Source organism: Lepisosteus oculatus, chromosome 14, assembly GCF_040954835.1.
Source record: "Lepisosteus oculatus isolate fLepOcu1 chromosome 14, fLepOcu1.hap2, whole genome shotgun sequence".
In the NCBI taxonomy this organism is placed as follows: Eukaryota; Metazoa; Chordata; class Actinopteri; order Semionotiformes; family Lepisosteidae; genus Lepisosteus; species Lepisosteus oculatus.
The window spans coordinates 35,249,608-35,267,227 of record NC_090709.1 but is presented as its reverse complement, the minus strand read 5'-3'; the positions used below and the strand labels follow the sequence as shown (position 1 = coordinate 35,267,227).

At 47.3% G+C, this 17,620-nt stretch overlaps 1 protein-coding gene across 1 annotated transcript; it reads left to right on the top strand.

The window, feature by feature from the left end:
• Positions 1-516: 516 nt before the first annotated feature.
• Positions 517-9,018, top strand: LOC102686918 (uncharacterized). Its single transcript, XM_069198108.1, has 2 exons — positions 517-610; positions 5,228-9,018. Exons 1-2 carry the CDS (start codon positions 517-519, stop codon positions 9,016-9,018), a joined length of 3,885 nt encoding a protein of 1,294 aa, XP_069054209.1.
• Positions 9,019-17,620: the final 8,602 nt, after the last annotated feature.

Here is a 17,620-nt window from a genome sequence, read left to right as displayed (position 1 = left end):
TTGTTGTCAAAATTAATGCTTGGTTTCAAGGCGAAACTGTTTTTAAGAGGCAGGACAATTCAGCTGAAGGGATTGATTTCTTCCTGCTATCCACTTGTTAAAGAAGAAAAATTCAGAGTTGCTCAAATTCAAGTCCAGTACGTCTTCCTCTGCAACTCCACAGATGTTGACCTCCAGTTCTGCTCCTGTTTCGGTTATAGTAAGATCTACGTGCAAAGACCAAATTCAAACAGATTGTATAATGGTACGTAGATATCGTTTGTTAATGCACAATGTTTTATGGCTCCAGTGGAGCCTCATACCTGCTATGCTAACAATAAAAACAATGATCTTTGCACTTTTATCTGTCCAGCTGATACGGCTGTTAAGAACAGAATGTCAAAACGCAGCATTTTATCAACATGATCAAGCCAGGTTGGTGCATGACTTTGAAATCATGTACAAAGGTTGTGATGTTAATCATTTAACATCTCTGTGTTGGGTTTGATTTCAGTAACGAACCCAGGCTCCAGAGCTATGTCGGACTCAGAAACCATCGAGGTGGCCACACTCGGACGCCCCTTCCAGCTGGGGATGCTGTATGACTGCCGCAGGGACGTACTGATTCCAGGTGAGAGATTCACACTGAGGTGACCTGTCTCCAGCTGTACGACCCTGACAGACACACTGATTCCAGGTGAGAGACTCACACTGAGGTGACCTGTCTCCAGCTGTAAGACCCTGACAGACACACTGATTCCAGGTGAGAGATTCACACTGAGGTGACCTGTCTCCAGCTGTACGACCCTGACAGACACTGATTCCAGGTGAGAGATTCACACTGAGGTGACCTGTCTCCAGCTGTATGACCCTGACAGACACACTGATTCCAGGAGAGAGATTCACACTGAGGTGACCCATCTCCAGCTGTATGACCCTGACAGAGACACTGATTCCAGGTGAGAGACTCACACTGAGGTGACCTGTCTCCAGCTGTATGACCCTGACAGACACACTGATTCCAGGTGAGAGGTTCACACTGAGGTGACCTGTCTCCAGCTGTATGACCCTGACAGACACACTGATTCCAGGTGAGAGGTTCACACTGAGGTGACCTGTCTCCAGCTGTACGACCCTGACAGACACACTGATTCCAGGTGAGAGATTCACACTGAGGTGACCTGTCTCCAGCTGTATGACCCTGACAGACCCTGATTCCAGGTGAGAGATTCACACTGAGGTGACCTGTCTCCAGCTGTATGACCCTGACAGACACACTGATTCCAGGAGAGAGATTCACACTGAGGTGACCCGTCTCCAGCTGTATGACCCTGACAGAGACACTGATTCCAGGTGAGAGACTCACACTGAGGTGACCTGTCTCCAGCTGTATGACCCTGACAGACACACTGATTCCAGGTGAGAGGTTCACACTGAGGTGACCTGTCTCCAGCTGTACGACCCTGACAGACACACTGATTCCAGGTGAGACATTCACACTGAGGTGACCTGTCTCCAGCTGTATGACCCTGACAGACACACTGATTCCAGGTGAGACATTCACACTGAGGTGACCTGTCTCCAGCTGTATGACCCTGACAGACACACTGATTCCAGGTGAGAGATTCACACTGAGGTGACCTGTCTCCAGCTGTATGACCCTGACAGACACACTGATTCCAGGTGAGAGACTCACACTGAGGTGACCTGTCTCCAGCTCTATGACCCTGACAGACACACTGATTCCAGGTGAGAGACTCACACTGAGGTGACCTGTCTCCAGCTGTATGACCCTGACAGACACACTGATACCAGGTGAGAGATTCACACTGAGGTGACCTGTCTCCAGCTGTATGACCCTGACAGACACACTGATTCCAGGTGAGAGATTCACACTGAGGTGACCTGTCTCCAGCTGTAAGACCCTGAAAGACACACTGATTCCAGGTGAGAGATTCACACTGAGGTGACCTGTCTCCAGCTGTATGACCCTGACAGACACACTGATTCCAGGTGAGAGACTCACACTGAGGTGACCTGTCTCCAGCTGTATGACCCTGACAGACACACTGATTCCAGGTGAGAGATTCACACTGAGGTGACCTGTCTCCAGCTGTATGACCCTGACAGACACACTGATTCCAGGTGAGAGACTCACACTGAGGTGACCTGTCTCCAGCTGTAAGACCCTGACAGACACACTGATTCCAGGTGAGAGATTCACACTGAGGTGACCTGTCTCCAGCTGTACGACCCTGACAGACACACTGATTCCAGGTGAGAGATTCACACTGAGGTGACCTGTCTCCAGCTCTATGACCCTGACAGACACACTGATTCCGGGTGAGAGGCACTGAGGGAGAAGGCACTCAGGGCTTTCTACGCAATAAGAAGGAGGCTCTTCAACATCAACCCACCAACAAGAATCTGGCTCCAAATATTTGAAAGTGTAATCCAACCCATTGCCCTATACGGCAGTGAAGTGTGGGGTCCCCTCACAGACCAGGATTACACCCAATGGGACAAACACCCCACAGAAACTCTGCACATGGAGATCTGTAGAATCATACTCCGTGTGCAGAGAAAAACTCCTAACAACGGGTGCAGGGCCGAATTAGGCCAGTACCCACTATTGATAAACATACAGAAAAGAATATTAAAGTATTGGCTACACCTAAAAAACAGTGACCAAAATTCCTACCACCACAAAGCCCTGCTGAGCCAAGAGCTGAGCTCAAAACAGAGCCCCCTGAGCCAGCTGGTCCTGAGGCTCACCGACCTGAGCCACACCAACACTAACCAGCCTCAGGACAGTACTGCTAGAGCACCTCAACCCAGACTCAACCACATCACAGCACAGATCAAACAGCAGTATCTCACACACTGGGACACACACACACAAACAACATAAACTGGAATGCTACAGAACCTTAAACAGACAATACACACTAGCTGAATATTTGACCAAAATAAAAAATAACAAACAGAAACAGACCCTGACGAAGTACAGGCTCAGTGACCACAACCTGGCCATAGAAACTGGGCGACACAGGCAGACCTGGCTGCCCAGAGAGGACAGGCTGTGCTCCCACTGCCAGCATGGAGAAATAGAGACAGAGGTGCACTTCCTACTGCACTGTGACAGATACTCTGGGATTAGAGAAACATTCTTCCCGAAATTCAGAAATCTAATCCCAGAGTTCCCACACCTGCCAAAACCACAACAGGTCCCAATCCTACTGGGAGAGGGAGGAGGGAACTCAGTTGATCTGGCAGCCCAGTATGTGATCTCCTGTCACAGCCTGAGGAACAGTGAGTGTCTCCCAATAATGCTCCAGCCGCCTACAGTATGTCAATATTATATAATATGTCTTTGTTGTAAATGTCTGTAACATGTCTGTAGATTTTATTTTACTTCTACTTTTTGTTTTGTTCTATGTTAATTTTATTATTTTTATTTGCTTTGGCAACACTGATTGTACCCATCGGTCATGCTAATAAAGCACCTTGAATTGAATTGAATTGAAATTGACTCACACTGAGGTGACCTGTCTCCAGCTGTACGACCCTGACAGACACACTGATTCCAGGTGAGAGACTCACACTGAGGTGACCTGTCTCCAGCTGTACGACTCTGACAGACACACTGATTCCAGGTGAGAGACTCACACTGAGGTGACCTGTCTCCAGCTGTACGACACTGACAGACACACTGATTCCAGGTGAGAGACTCACACTGAGGTGACCTGTCTCCAGCTGTATGACCTTGACAGACACACTGATTCCAGGTGAGAGACTCACACTGAGGTGACCTGTCTCCAGCTGTATGACCTTGACAGACACACTGATTCCAGGTGAGAGACTCACACTGAGGTGACCTGTCTCCAGCTGTACGACACTGACAGACACACTGATTCCAGGTGAGAGATTCACACTGAGGTGACCTGTCTCCAGCTGTATGACCCTGACAGACACACTGATTCCAGGTGAGAGGTTCACACTGAGGTGACCTGTCTCCAGCTGTATGACCCTGACAGACACACTGATTCCAGGTGAGAGGTTCACACTGAGGTGACCTGTCTCCAGCTGTATGACCCTGACAGACACACTGATTCCAGGTGAGAGGTTCACACTGAGGTGACCTGTCTCCAGCTGTATGACCCTGACAGACACACTGATTCCAGGTGAGAGATTCACACTGAGGTGACCTGTCTCCAGCTGTATGACCCTGACAGACACACCGATTCCAGGAGAGAGGTTCACACTGAGGTGACCTGTCTTTCACCTCTATGACAGATTCCAGGTGAGAGCAATACTGAGCTGAGCTGTATGGACCCTCTTTAGATTCTGATCTGATGCAAGTTCGATGTAAGTTTTCCCTACACATCAAAGACCCAGCTCCTTCGACGTCTGCCTCTCCACACTGCAGATCGCTACTGAATCCTATTGGTTGCCATGCTGCCTGATAGTCTGGCTCCTTCCTACGACTTCTGCTCCTCCTGCGTCATCAGGCACTGTACACCCACGTTCACAGTCCTTGGTGTTCCCAGGGACAGAGTGTCAATGATAAGGTCACTTCCTCCCCAGCTTCCAGTCATACCCATCTGGCTCCAGACTGGTGCAGTGTCGTCCCCTAGCGTTAACCCACAGTGGAAACTCCACCTGGTTCCAGTCTGGTGCAGTGTCATCCCCTAGCGTTAACCCACAGTGGAAACTGCATCTGGCTCCAGTCTGGTGCAGTGTCGTCCCCTAGCGTTAACCCACAGTGGAAACTCCATCTGGCTCCAGTCTGGTGCAGTGTCGTCCCCTAGTGTTAACCCACAGTGGAAACTCCATCTGGCTCTAGTCTGGTGTCGTGTCGTCCCCTAGCGTTAACCCACAGTGGACACTCCATCTGGCTCCAGTCTGGTGTCGTGTCGTGCCCCTGGAGCAGTTGGGGTTGAGGACCTTGCTTAGGGGCCCAATGGAGTAGGATTCCTCTGTCGGCTGCGGGATTTGAACCGGCAACCTTCCAGCCACAGGAACAGATCCTCAGCCACAGAGCCACCGCTCCGCCCCAGAAGAATATTGACATTCCCTGACCAGGAATCGAACCCGGACCGCGGCAGTGGGAGCGCCTAATCCTGACCTCTAGACCACCAGGGACGCTACAGCGACACTTGACCGCGCAGCTGAAAGATCACTCCCTGTAGCGCGACAAGCTTGCAAAGCCCCATGAACACCTCTTCTATTTCTTGTCTCCCCGCAGGAATCACGTTATGGGACGCCGAGACGCTGCAGAAAGACATCGACGTGCGTCCTCAGCCGAACACCGATTTCCAGATCATTGCGTCCGACTCCACGGAGGACAAGGCGTCCGCTCTGAATGTGGAGGCCTCCCTGGAGGCGAGCTTCCTCTGTGGGCTGGTCTCAGTGAAGGGCTCGGCGAGTTACCTGAACGACAAGAAGACCTCGAAGAAGCAGTCGCGGGTCACCCTGCAGTACCGCACCACCACGCGCTTCGAGCAGCTCACCATGGACCACTTAGGAGCCGGAAACGTGCAGCACAGCAACGTCTTCCAGGAGGGGTCGGCCACGCACGTCGTCACGGCGGTGCTGTACGGCGCGCAGGCCTTCTTCGTCTTCGACCGGGAGGTTTCGGCAGAGGAGAAGCAGCAGGACGTCCAGGGCAGTCTGCACGCGGCGATAAAGATGATCCCGTGTGTGTCGATCGAAGGCGAAGCCTCCCTCAGAATGACGGACGAGGAACGCCAGCAGGCGGACAAGTTCAACTGCAAATTCTACGGGGATTTTGCTCTGGAAAAGAATCCGGTGACGTTCCAAGACGCCATCAAGGTCTATTCATCTCTCCCACACCTGCTTGGAAAAGACGGAGAGCACACCGTGCCCATGAAAGTCTGGCTTTACCCACTGACAAAACTGGACTCCCAGGCTGCCACAATCGTCAGGCAAATCAGCATCGGGTTAGTTCGCCGATCCCAGCGTATTTTAGACGAAATGGATGATTATATCGTGCGGTGCCAAGATCTGATGAAAGACGCGATTGCGATCCAGTTTCCAGAGATGAACCAGAAACTCCTGCGGTTTAAAGACCTGTGCGTGGAGTACAAGCTGGTCTTTCAGAAATCTCTGGCCAGGCTGCTGCCGGTCATCCGCGGAGGCGGCGAGGAAGAGGGCCGACTCGTCGACCTCCTGAGCGGGAGAGAGCGCTCCCCCTTCCGAAACGCCCTGCTCGCGCAGTTCCTGGAAGACAAGGAGCGGGAGCTGAACGTGCTGAGATCTTACCTGCAGATCATGAGCGACGTCACCGTGGCCCCCTCCAGCAGTGACCTGGACCAAGTCGTGCTCGATTCGGCGAACGAGTACGTGGTGTGCTTTGCGTTTACATCGCTGAAGCAAAGGGAGCAATACCTAAACATCTTGGAAAGCTATCTGACCTCCCCCGAACGAGGGACGGGTGAAGAGGTAGCTCCTGATCTCGAGCCAGAGGGAAGATGGGGAAAATGGTTCAGGTCGGAGGAAGTCACAGCCCTGACACGGGAGAACATCAGACTATTCCTAGACTTCAAGAGAGAGAACAAAGGCAGACCGAACGTGAAATTCTGTGTGGCGTCAATCTACGACGAGGTCCACATCGGATCTTCCGTTTACCTCTTCGAAAGGGGGGCTCTGGCCAGCAAGCACTTCGAGCTGCCTTCCCAGCCGGGGGTACCGGCCGTGCTGACAACTCTGCACGACTCCGTCCAGCTGGCGTTCCGCCCACCGAAGTACGGCGCCGGCGAGATCGTGAGGTATCGGGTTCTGTACCAGAAGTCGAGTGACTCAGCTTGGAGGGAAGTGGACACCGATGACAACAAGCCAGAGTTCACCGTGTCGGGGCTGGACCTGAACGCTTCGTATCGATTCGGCTGTCGGGCGGTTTGCAAACCCGGAGTCGGCTGTGCCAGCGACGCAACTCCTTCCTGCAAGACGCTTCCTTCAGCCCCCCCCGGAGCTCCTCAGCAGAAATCAACAGGACCAAACTCCATGACGGTCACCTGGGACATGCCCACCTCTGTGGGACAGGGAGTCAGCGTTACTTCCTACGAAGTTGAATACAGAGAGGTCTTCAAGGGGGCAACGGATGAGCAAGACAGCAAAACATGGACGAAGCTCAAAGTCAGAGGGAGGGTGTGCACTCTGGAGAACCTGAGGGAAGGAAGTTCCTACATCGTCCGGGTTTATTCCGACTGTGGCAAAGAAGGCAAGAGTCCACCGAGCCCCGAGACTCCAATAACAATCCCGAAGGACAGCAGAGTCAAGTCAGGGGACGTCAGTCGTGTTAAAGTACAGAGCGACCACTTCCTAAACTTCTCCACTTTGATAGAGCGCGGGCAGCCTTCCTTATACAGGCTGTCGCTGGAACAGGAGCCCACCGACGAGCAGCATTTCCAGCGCTTCGCGTTCGGCAGGAAAGTAGAAGAAGGGAACAATAAGGTCATCATCCTTCTGGGGGCCACGGGGGCAGGGAAGACCACCCTCATCAACGCGATGATCAATTACATCCTGGGCGTGCAGTGGGAGGATCGGTTTCGATTCAAGCTGATCCACGAGGAGACCAACCGCTCGCAGGCGGAGAGTCAGACCTCCATCGTGACGTCCTACGAGCTCCACAACCAGAAGGGATTCGTCGTCCCCTACTCCCTCACGGTCATCGACACCCCGGGGTTCGGAGACACGCGGGGACTCTCTCGGGACAAGCTGATCACAGAGCAGGTGAAGCGCTTCTTTACCAGCCCCGGCAGTGTGGACCACATCGACGCCGTGTGCTTCGTGGTTCAGGCGTCTCTGGCGCGGCTGACCTCCATCCAGCAGTACGTCTTCGACTCCATCCTCTCCATCTTCGGGAAGGACATCGCCGAGAACATCCTCGTCCTCGTCACGTTTGTGGACGGGAAGGACATCCCCGTCCTGGGCGCTATCGAAGCCGCGGGCCTGCCCTGCCGCAAGAACCGGAAGGGCAAAGCGACGCACTTCGAATTTAACAACTCCGCCCTTTATACACAAAACGAGAGGCCCGACACCGATTCCAACGGGGAGGGCTCCGGGAGTGACGACGAGGAAGAGGACGACAACAAGCTGGAGAAAATTGTCTGGACGAACAACGTGAAGCAGCTGAAGAGGTTTTTCCAAACGTTGGAGAAGACAGAGGGGAAGGACTTGGCGCTGACGAAGAAAGTCCTGGAGGAGCGCGAGAGGCTGGAGATGGCGATGGCGAGCCTGCTGCCTCAGATCTCGGCCGGGCTGGCGAAGCTGAGCGAAATGAAGAAGATCAGGGCATGTCTGGAAAACGAGCAGGCCAACATGGAGCAGAACAAGAACTTCGAGACAGAGATCGAGGAGCTGGTCCCGAAACGGAAGAACACCAAGCATCTATCAACAAACTGCAACAACTGTCTGGTTTCGTGCCATTCAGGATGTTTCCTTCCCACGCCAGGAGAAATCAATCTCTGTGCCGTCATGGATGACGCTGGATTCTGTGTGATCTGTCCAGGTAACTGCCACTACTCCGCTCACATATCCGAGATGACGATGTGGGAGTACGAAGTGGTGAAGGTCATGAAAACAGTCAAAGAACTCAAGGACAACTTTGTGAAGGCTTCCGGCAAGTTCATGTCGACGAAGGAGATGCTCGAGAAAATCGAAATGGACTTCGAGACGATCGAGGACCGGATCATGCAGCTGATCAGGCTTTCCTCCAACTGCCTGGCGCGGCTGGAGGAGATCGCCCTGAAGCCCAACGCTCTGTCCACGGCCGCCTACATCGAGCGGCTCATCCGCAACGAGGAAGAGGAGGCCCGCCCGGGCTTCGAGGACCGCATCGCCGACCTGCGCAAGATGAAACAGAACGCCGAGATCCTCGCCAAGATCGCCAACAACGAGAAACTGCTGCCGGAGGAGCGCAGGATCGTGAGGGAGAGAAACGAGAGGCTGAGAAAAATTGCTCAAGACGTCAAACTGGCGAGCTCCGTAGTGAGAGCCTGGACTGCAGGACAGTGAACACGTTCCACACCGCCCGAGAACTCCTGCAGGACACTAAACATGTTCCACACCGGCCGAGAACTCCTGCAGGAAACTCCATCTTGCGTTAAATCTCGAGTAAACCAAAACACAGAACAATGTTCGGGTTTTGTAAAATAACTGTTCCTAATAGTTCAACTGAAATAAAATAATAACTTAGTTCTACTCAATCCCTTAGTTTTAAAATCTACAAAAATCATTTTAAATTCTCTAAATTCAAAGCTTTCCTTTCACCAGACCTCCAGCCAGACTGATGTTGGCCTCTCTCTCATGCTGTCGGGATAAAGCTGCCTTTCAAATCAATCGGCATCCTGCTGCAACAGATGATCTACAGTATGTAACGTCCACAGGGGAAAGTGTGGTTATAGATTATAAAGACCGCAGGACACCTCAGGGTTTGCAGACAACGGTCAGACGAGAGAAGGCGTCTCTGCCTTTCCTGACCACATCTCCTTAGCAGAAGATCTGAACACAGATCAAACGCTTCTAAGGAACAGTTCTCAACACGTCAGTGTGAATTTCAAATTGCATTTCAATGTTTTTTGTCTGGCGTCTGTACTTGGTAGATCCATACGCCAGTGAAAAAATAAAAATAGCTTTCCTCTGAGTGACCTGTCGTGCTCTATTTCTGGGTGACCTTGGACATCATCCATCTCTAACGAACGGTGTTGACTTCTGACGATTCTTGTGCACTCTCTCTCACCTGTATATAAAAGCACACTTCAGTCACCTGCAGGCGCGAGGCCCTGCTGACGAGAGACGCTCTGGTCCTCAGGTACGGGGCTGTGAAAGAGCGAGAGGAGACCCAGGAACGCCTGAGGGGCGACGGAGAGGAATCCACTGTCACACACAGCAGTGACACAGGCACACGCAGTCACATGGGGACACCACAAGGGAACTCACAGCAGATGATCGCTCGACGGCATCGCAGCCGAAACACGGGGTCGAGCCCCGAGAATTTCACAAGGCACTCAAAGCCAATCAATCTCTCTCTTTTCTTGAGATCACATGTTAATGGAGGTTCCAGGAGAGAACATCAGAGCAGGAACAGGATACCCCCGTCCCCACAGTGTGACTGTTCCCGCCAGAGCCCACAGACCACACTCACTCCCCAGCACAAGTCCTGAACTGGAAGACAAGAACCGGGGCAAACCAGTAAGTTACTGCTGATCACTACTTAATAAACTTCAAGGTTTAACAGACAACCTGCAGATCTCCTGTTTTCAGTTTTTATATAGTTTTTGTGAGTCACACATCCAGAACACCCTTTCATAACGCATCTGTACGCCCTGTTCTTGCATTTCTTTGGTTTAGTTTCTGCTCACTTCCCCTGGAGTGAAACACGCCTCCGAAATAAGTGTTTATAAAACTTTCATTTCTCTTTACCTGAACTCAAATAAACCTGCAAGAACACGTCATCATACAGAGCTTCAGCACAGCGTATTTCCTGTCACTTATTTTTATACTGTATTACTGTATTTGAGGTGTCATCTGAACCGAAGCAAACCTCGAAAACACGTTTTTACGACATTGTCGATTTTAGCAGCGGTGATGCAGACCTCCAATATAGATGGTTTGAAAACGTCGTCTCTGTTCAGCTGAAGTGCAGCAAATGTGTGAATCCCGGTTTTTAGTTCATTTATTGATCAAACTGTTTCTATCAGCCCTGGATCTGACATGAGCCGCAGCGAAACCGGAGCCACTTCGACACACCGGTATCCTACAATTTCATTAAAAAAACACTTGATATCTTTCCTTCAGGAGGAGGAAATACAAATATCAGCTAAACAAGCCGGCAAGTCAAAGAAACAGCACATTTAAACCAACAAAACTACCATTTCACTCAAAATGTCAGAAGCCAACTGAAATTAAAGTGGCCTTCGAGATCATTTCAGTGAGCTCAATAATAAACTTTCACACCAACAGACCCACAATTTCACCACAAACACATGGAGCTTGTGTCTGTGAAGGTGAAGTGTGAGACGATTCTGTCATCAGGAGGGAGGGCCACAGCAGTACAGCAGAGAGAGCCATCACTGTTACCCACATACTCTCACACCGGTCCCATGTAGAACTGCTGTATTAAACTGTCTGGTGAAGAGACGCGTCTGAGACTTCTCATGATCAGGACAGGTCACGGTAAACATGCAGAAAGTGATGGTGAATTCTCGTTTCGCCTGTGTCTTATTTACTCGTTGTCAAACATGCCAGTCTGTGTTATTGTGCGTTTTGAAAAGTGGTCGTCGATTTCTTTAAATGTTTCATACAAAAATGCTATTTGGAGAGTAACTAATTAGATATTCCCCTTGACTGAGGATGTGTACAGTCATCCATCAGGACTGGTACATTTAAAAATGACTGGAGAGAGCGCCACCTACAGGCGAAAGGCCACATCACAGCAGCAACGTGTGAACAATAAGACTTTTACACCCAAAAACCACTATCTCCACAACCCCATAAGCACAATGATAAAAAGACTTCTACACAATTTCACCACAAACCCCACGAGCTCAATGATAGACACTTTTACACAATTTCACCACAAACCCCCAAGTTCTATGAAAGACAATTTTACGCAATTTCACCTCAAAACCCCGAGCTCAATCATAGACACTTTTACACAATTTCACCACAAACCCCCAAGTTCTATGAAAGACAATTTTACGCAATTTCACCTCAAACACCCCGAGCTCAATCATAGACACTTTTACACAATTTCACCACAAACCCCCAAGTTCTATGAAAGACAATTTTACGCAATTTCACCTCAAACACCCCGAGCTCAACGATAAAAAGACACTTTTACACAATTTCACCACAAAGCCCCCGAGATCTATGATAGACAATTATATGCAATTTCACCTCAAACCCCCCGAGGTCATTGATAGACACTTTTACACAATTTCACCTCAAACAGCCCGAGCTCAATAAAAGACACTTTTACACAAATTCACCACAAACCCCTGGAGCACAATAATAAAGACACTTTTACACAATTTTACCTCAAACACCCAGAGCTCAATGATAAAAAGACACTTTAATATCACAACTTACCTTGGTGGTGGTGGAGGGGAGTCCTCATATTCTGTAAAGCACGTTGAGTGGAGTGGAATGATAAGACACTTTCACACAATTTATCCACAAACCCCCCGAGATAAGATAAAAAGTATTTTACACAATTTTACCTCAATGATTAACAGACACTTTTACACAATTTTACCTCAAAACACCCCGAGCACAATAATAAAGACTTTTACACAATTTTTCATCAATGATAAAGACACTTTTTCACAATTTCACCACAAACCCCGCGAGCTCAATGATAGACACTTTTACACAATTTTATCTCAAACCCCCCGAGCTCAACGATAAAAAGTATTTTACACAATTTTACCTCAATGATTAACAGACACTTTTACACAATTTTACCTCAAACACCCCGAGCTCAATGATAAAAATACACTTTTACAAAAATTCACCACAAACCCCTCGAGCTCAATGATAAAAAGACACTTTTACACAATTTGACCACAATCCCATCGAGCACAATGAGAAAAAGACACTTTTACAAAAATTCACCACAAACCCCTCGAGCTCAATAATAAAAAGACACTTTTACACAATTTGACCACAATCCCATCGAGCACAATGAGAAAAAGACACTTTTACAAAAATTCACCACAAACCCCTCGAGCTCAATAATAAAAAGACACTTTTACACAATTTGACCACAATCCCATCGAGCACAATGAGAAAAAGACACTTTTACACAATTTCACCACAAAGCCCCCAAGCTCAATGATAAGACCCTTTCACACAATTTCACCACAAACCCCCCGAGCTCAATGATAAAAATACACATTTGCACAATTCCACCTCAAGCCCCCCGAGCACAATGATAAAAAGACACTTTTACACAATTTCACCACAACCCCCCCGAGCACAATGAAAAAAGAATTTTACACAATTTCACATCAAACCCCCCAACCTCAATGATAATAACACATGTACACAATGATAAAAAGACTTTTACACAACTTTATCACAAACCCCCCGAGCTCAATGACAGACACTTTTACACAATTTCACCTCAAACCCCCCAACCTCAATGATAAAAAGACATTTACACAACTTTATCACAAACCACCCGAGAACAATGATAAAAAGACACTTTTACACAATTTCACCACAAACCCCCCAACCTCAATGATAAAAACACACTTGTACACAATGATAAAAAGACATTTACACAACTTTATCACAAACCACCCGAGAACAATGATAAAAAGACACTTTTTACACAATTTTACCTGAAACCCACCAAGCTCAAAGATAAAAAGACTTTTATACAGTTTTACCTCAAACACATCGAGCTCAATGATAAAAAGACACTTTACACAATCTGACCTCAAACCCGTCAAGCTCAATGACAAAGACACTTTTTACACAATTTTACCTCAAACCCATCAAGCTCAATGACAGACACTTTTACACAATTTCACCACAAAGCCCCCGAGCTCAATGCTAGACACTTTTTCACAATTTCACCTTAACCCCCCCCCGAGCACAATGAAAAAAGACACTTTTACACAATTTCAAAACAAACCCCCCAAAGCTCATTGATAAAAAGACACTTTTACACAATTTTACCAGAAATCCCCCCGAGCACAGTGATAAAACGACACTTTTACACAATTTTACCTCAATTTTACACGATTTCACCTCAAACAGCCCGAGCTCAATAAACGACTTTTACACAATTTCACCTCAAACCCCCCAAATTCAATGATAGACACTTTTAAATAATTTCACCACAAACCCCCTGAGCTTAATGATAAAGACTTTTACACAACTTTACCTTAACCCCCCGAGCACAATGATAAAAAGACACTATTACAATAAGACACTTTTACCTCAAACCCCCTGAGCTCAATGATAAACAGACACTTTTACACAATTTCACCACAAACCCGCCGAGCTCAATGATAAAAAGACACTTTTAAACAATTTCATCAAAAACCCCTCGAGCTCAATGATAGACACTTTTACACAATTTTACCTCAAACTCGTCGAGATCGATGATACAGACGCTTTTCCACAATTTTACAATGATAGACACTTTTTACACAATTTGACCTCAAACCCACCGAGCACAATGATAAAGACACTTTAACACAATTTTACCTCATTGATAGACACTTTTACACGATTTCACCTCAAACAGCCCGAGCTCAATAAGACTTTTACACAAATTCACCACAAACCCCTGGAGCACAATAATAAAAAGACACTTTTAAACAATTTCACAACAAATCCCCCGAACACAATGATAAAAAGACACTTTTACACAATTTTACCTCAAACACCCCAAGCCCAATAATAAAGACACTTTTACACAATTTCACCTCAAAACACCCCAAGCCCAATAATAAAGACACTTTTACACAATTTCACCTCAAAACACCCCAAGCTCAATAATAAAGACACTTTCACACAATTTCACCTCAAAACCCCCGAGCACAATGATAAAAAGACATTTTTCCACAATCTTACCTCAAACCCCCCGAGAACAATGATAAAAATACACTTTTACACAATTTCACCACAAACACCCTGAGCTCAATGATAAAGAATTTTACACAATTTCACCACAAACCCCCAGAGCACAGTGAAAGACACTTTTATACAATTTCACCACAAACACCCCAAGCACAATGATAAAAAGACACTTTAACACAATTTTGCCTCCTTTATAGACACTTTTACCTCAAACACCCCGAGCACAATGATAGACAGTTTTACACGATTTCACCTCAAACACCACAAGCTGAAAGATAAAGACTTTTACACAATTTCACCACAAACACCCTGAGCTCAATGATCAAGACACTTTTACACAATTTCACCTCAAACACCACAAGCTCAAAGATAAAGACTTTTACACAATTTCACCACAAACACCCTGAGCTCAATGATCAAGACACTTTTACACAATTTCACCTCAAACCCCCAACCTCAAAGATAAAAACACACTTGTACACAATGATAAAGACTTTTACACAACTTTATCACAAACCACCTGAGCACAATGATAAAAAGACACTTTTACACAATTTCACCTCAAACCCCCCGAGCTCAAGGATAAAACGATTTTTGCACAATTTTATCTTCAACACGCACATCACATTCTCTCCACTGCACATATCATTTCCATACCTCCTCCCTCCTCATCCAACTTCTCTGGTTCCCTTCTCTCCAGCTTCTCTCTTCTTGACTCAGCATCCTTCAACAAACTAGTTACACGCATGGAACCCACCACATCTATTTTAGATCCCATTCCCACCACTTTATTCCAGTCCTGTTTCTCTTCTCTCTGTCCCACTGTCCTCAATATTATACATGAATCCATGAGCACTGGAGTTGTACCAACGGTCCTCAAAACTGCTGCCATGACCCCTGTGCCAAAAAAGCCTAACATGGCTCTCGACAATCTTAATTTTCACCCCATCTCCAACTGACCCTTTCTTCCTAAAAGTCTAGAACGTGCTGTCACACTCCAGTTACATCACCACCGATCATCAAATAGCTTCTGATTCTGGTTCCCTCTCTATACTCATCCTTCTTGATCTCAGTGCTGCTTCTGACACTGTTGACCATGACATCTTACTTTCTCGTCCTGAGACTGTGTTTGGGGTTTCTGACACTGCCCTCAAATGGTTCAAATCTTACCTCACCGATCGCTGTCACTTTGTCTCTCTCAGTGGGTACAGGTCTGAAATTGGTCTTGTCAAGTCTGGTGTTCTTCAGGGCTCAATACGGGGCCCCTTGCTCTTCAGCATTTCCATGTTCCTACTTGGTCAGCTTTCATTTTTATGCTGATGATACTCAACTATACATCCATACCAAACCTGACACTGATGTGGCTGTCTCTATTCTATCCAATTGCATCTCTGACGTAATAAGTTGGATGACTCAAAGCGTCCTTCATCTTAACTGCGACAAGACTGGTCATGCTTATTGGCACCCCCCATCAACTTCGTAAAGCCAGTCCTGTAACCCTGTCTGTAGATGACTCTGTACTTGAGCTTCAATCAAAATTGGAAAACCTTGGAATTATATTCGACTCTGGCTTAACATTCGACCCACATGTGCAGCATATCGTCAAAACATGTTTTTTCACCTTAGAAATATCGCTAGACTACCCCCTATGCTATCACTAACTGTGGCTGAAAAGCTGATTAACACATTTGTATTCTCTCAAATTGACTACTGTAATGCTCTACTTGCATGGGGTATCAAAATCTACTCTGAACAAACTGCAGTCTGTCCAAACCTCAGCAGCCAGAATCCTGACCAGGTCTGGTGCAAGTGACCACATCACTCCTATCCTGGAGTCCCTGCACTGGCATCCAGTCAAATTCTGTGTGGACTTTAAAATCCTCACTTGTAAGGCTCACTTGTAAGGCTCTGCATGGCTTGGCACCTCAGTACCTGTCTGAACTATTATCACCCTTCTCTCCACCTCGCAACCTTTGCTCTGCTAATTCTGCTCTCCTTACTGTCCCCCAAGCCCCTCTACATTCTTGGGGTGACAGGGCCTTCTCCTGTTCTGCACCCAAGCTCTGGAACTCTCTCCCCAAGGATATCAGAGGGTCACCTTCTCTAAACTCCTTCAGATCCAGACTCCAAACCCTCTTCTTCAGAAAAGCCTTTACTGAACTGGTTCCATTCTTCACCCCTCTGCTCTTCTTAGTACCACCATCCAAAGTCTCCTCTGTGTATTGTAATTGTGTTTTATCTTGTGTATTCTTCTTATTAATTGTTATTGTCATCCTGTAAAGCACTTTGAGAAGCCACCTTTAAAGGGGCTATATAAAATAAAGTTTAACACCCCGAGCTCAATGACAAAAAGACACTTTTACACAATTTCACCTCAAACCCGTCACACAAAAAAAAAAAAAGACACTTACCCCAGTGTTGGTGGAGGGGAGTCCTCATATCCTGTAAAGCACGTTGAGTGGGGTGTCCAGAAAGGCACCATATACAGATTCAGCCACGCAAATCATTACGTCATACCGCGGTACGTGATTGGCCGGCCAAAATGACCGACAGGGGCGCTCGTGGTGCCTTGGTCGGTCGTGGAAAGATTTAATCATTTGATCTCTTTACTGTGCACATTTTAATCTGCTTAGTATTGAATATTTATATGGAATTTTACCACTAAAGGGAAATTTTAGTAGCTGAGCATAAAAGGAAGAGTAGCATAACGCATCTGAAGGTCATAAACGATATTAATTTAGGAACAAACATTATGTCATGGTATTTTAAAGAAAAAATACACACCAGTCATCCATTTCTCCCTGAACATTTTAAGCACCAAAGTCTTACATGTGGTTATTTCAGAAACGTTTTCACGTGCTCCTTGCCCCCTCTGACCATGATACCGGACGTTTATACAGTAGACAGCGCTCTGTGAGAGAAGTGACAGTTTCAAGCTTGTCTGCGAAGACGCTCGATGCCAGGGTAAACAAGCACACTTTTAGAACTGGAGTATAGAATCGGGAGTATAAGATGGAAGCGC

Excerpts from the sequence above, each read along its gene's own strand:
- LOC102686918 (XM_069198108.1), top strand. The coding sequence starts at position 517 with ATGTCGGACTCAGAAACCATCGAGGTGGCCACACTCGGACGCCCCTTC. Across the intron at positions 611-5,227 it reads CAGGGACGTACTGATTCCAG|GAATCACGTTATGGGACGCC; the intron begins GTGAGAGATTCA and ends GTCTCCCCGCAG.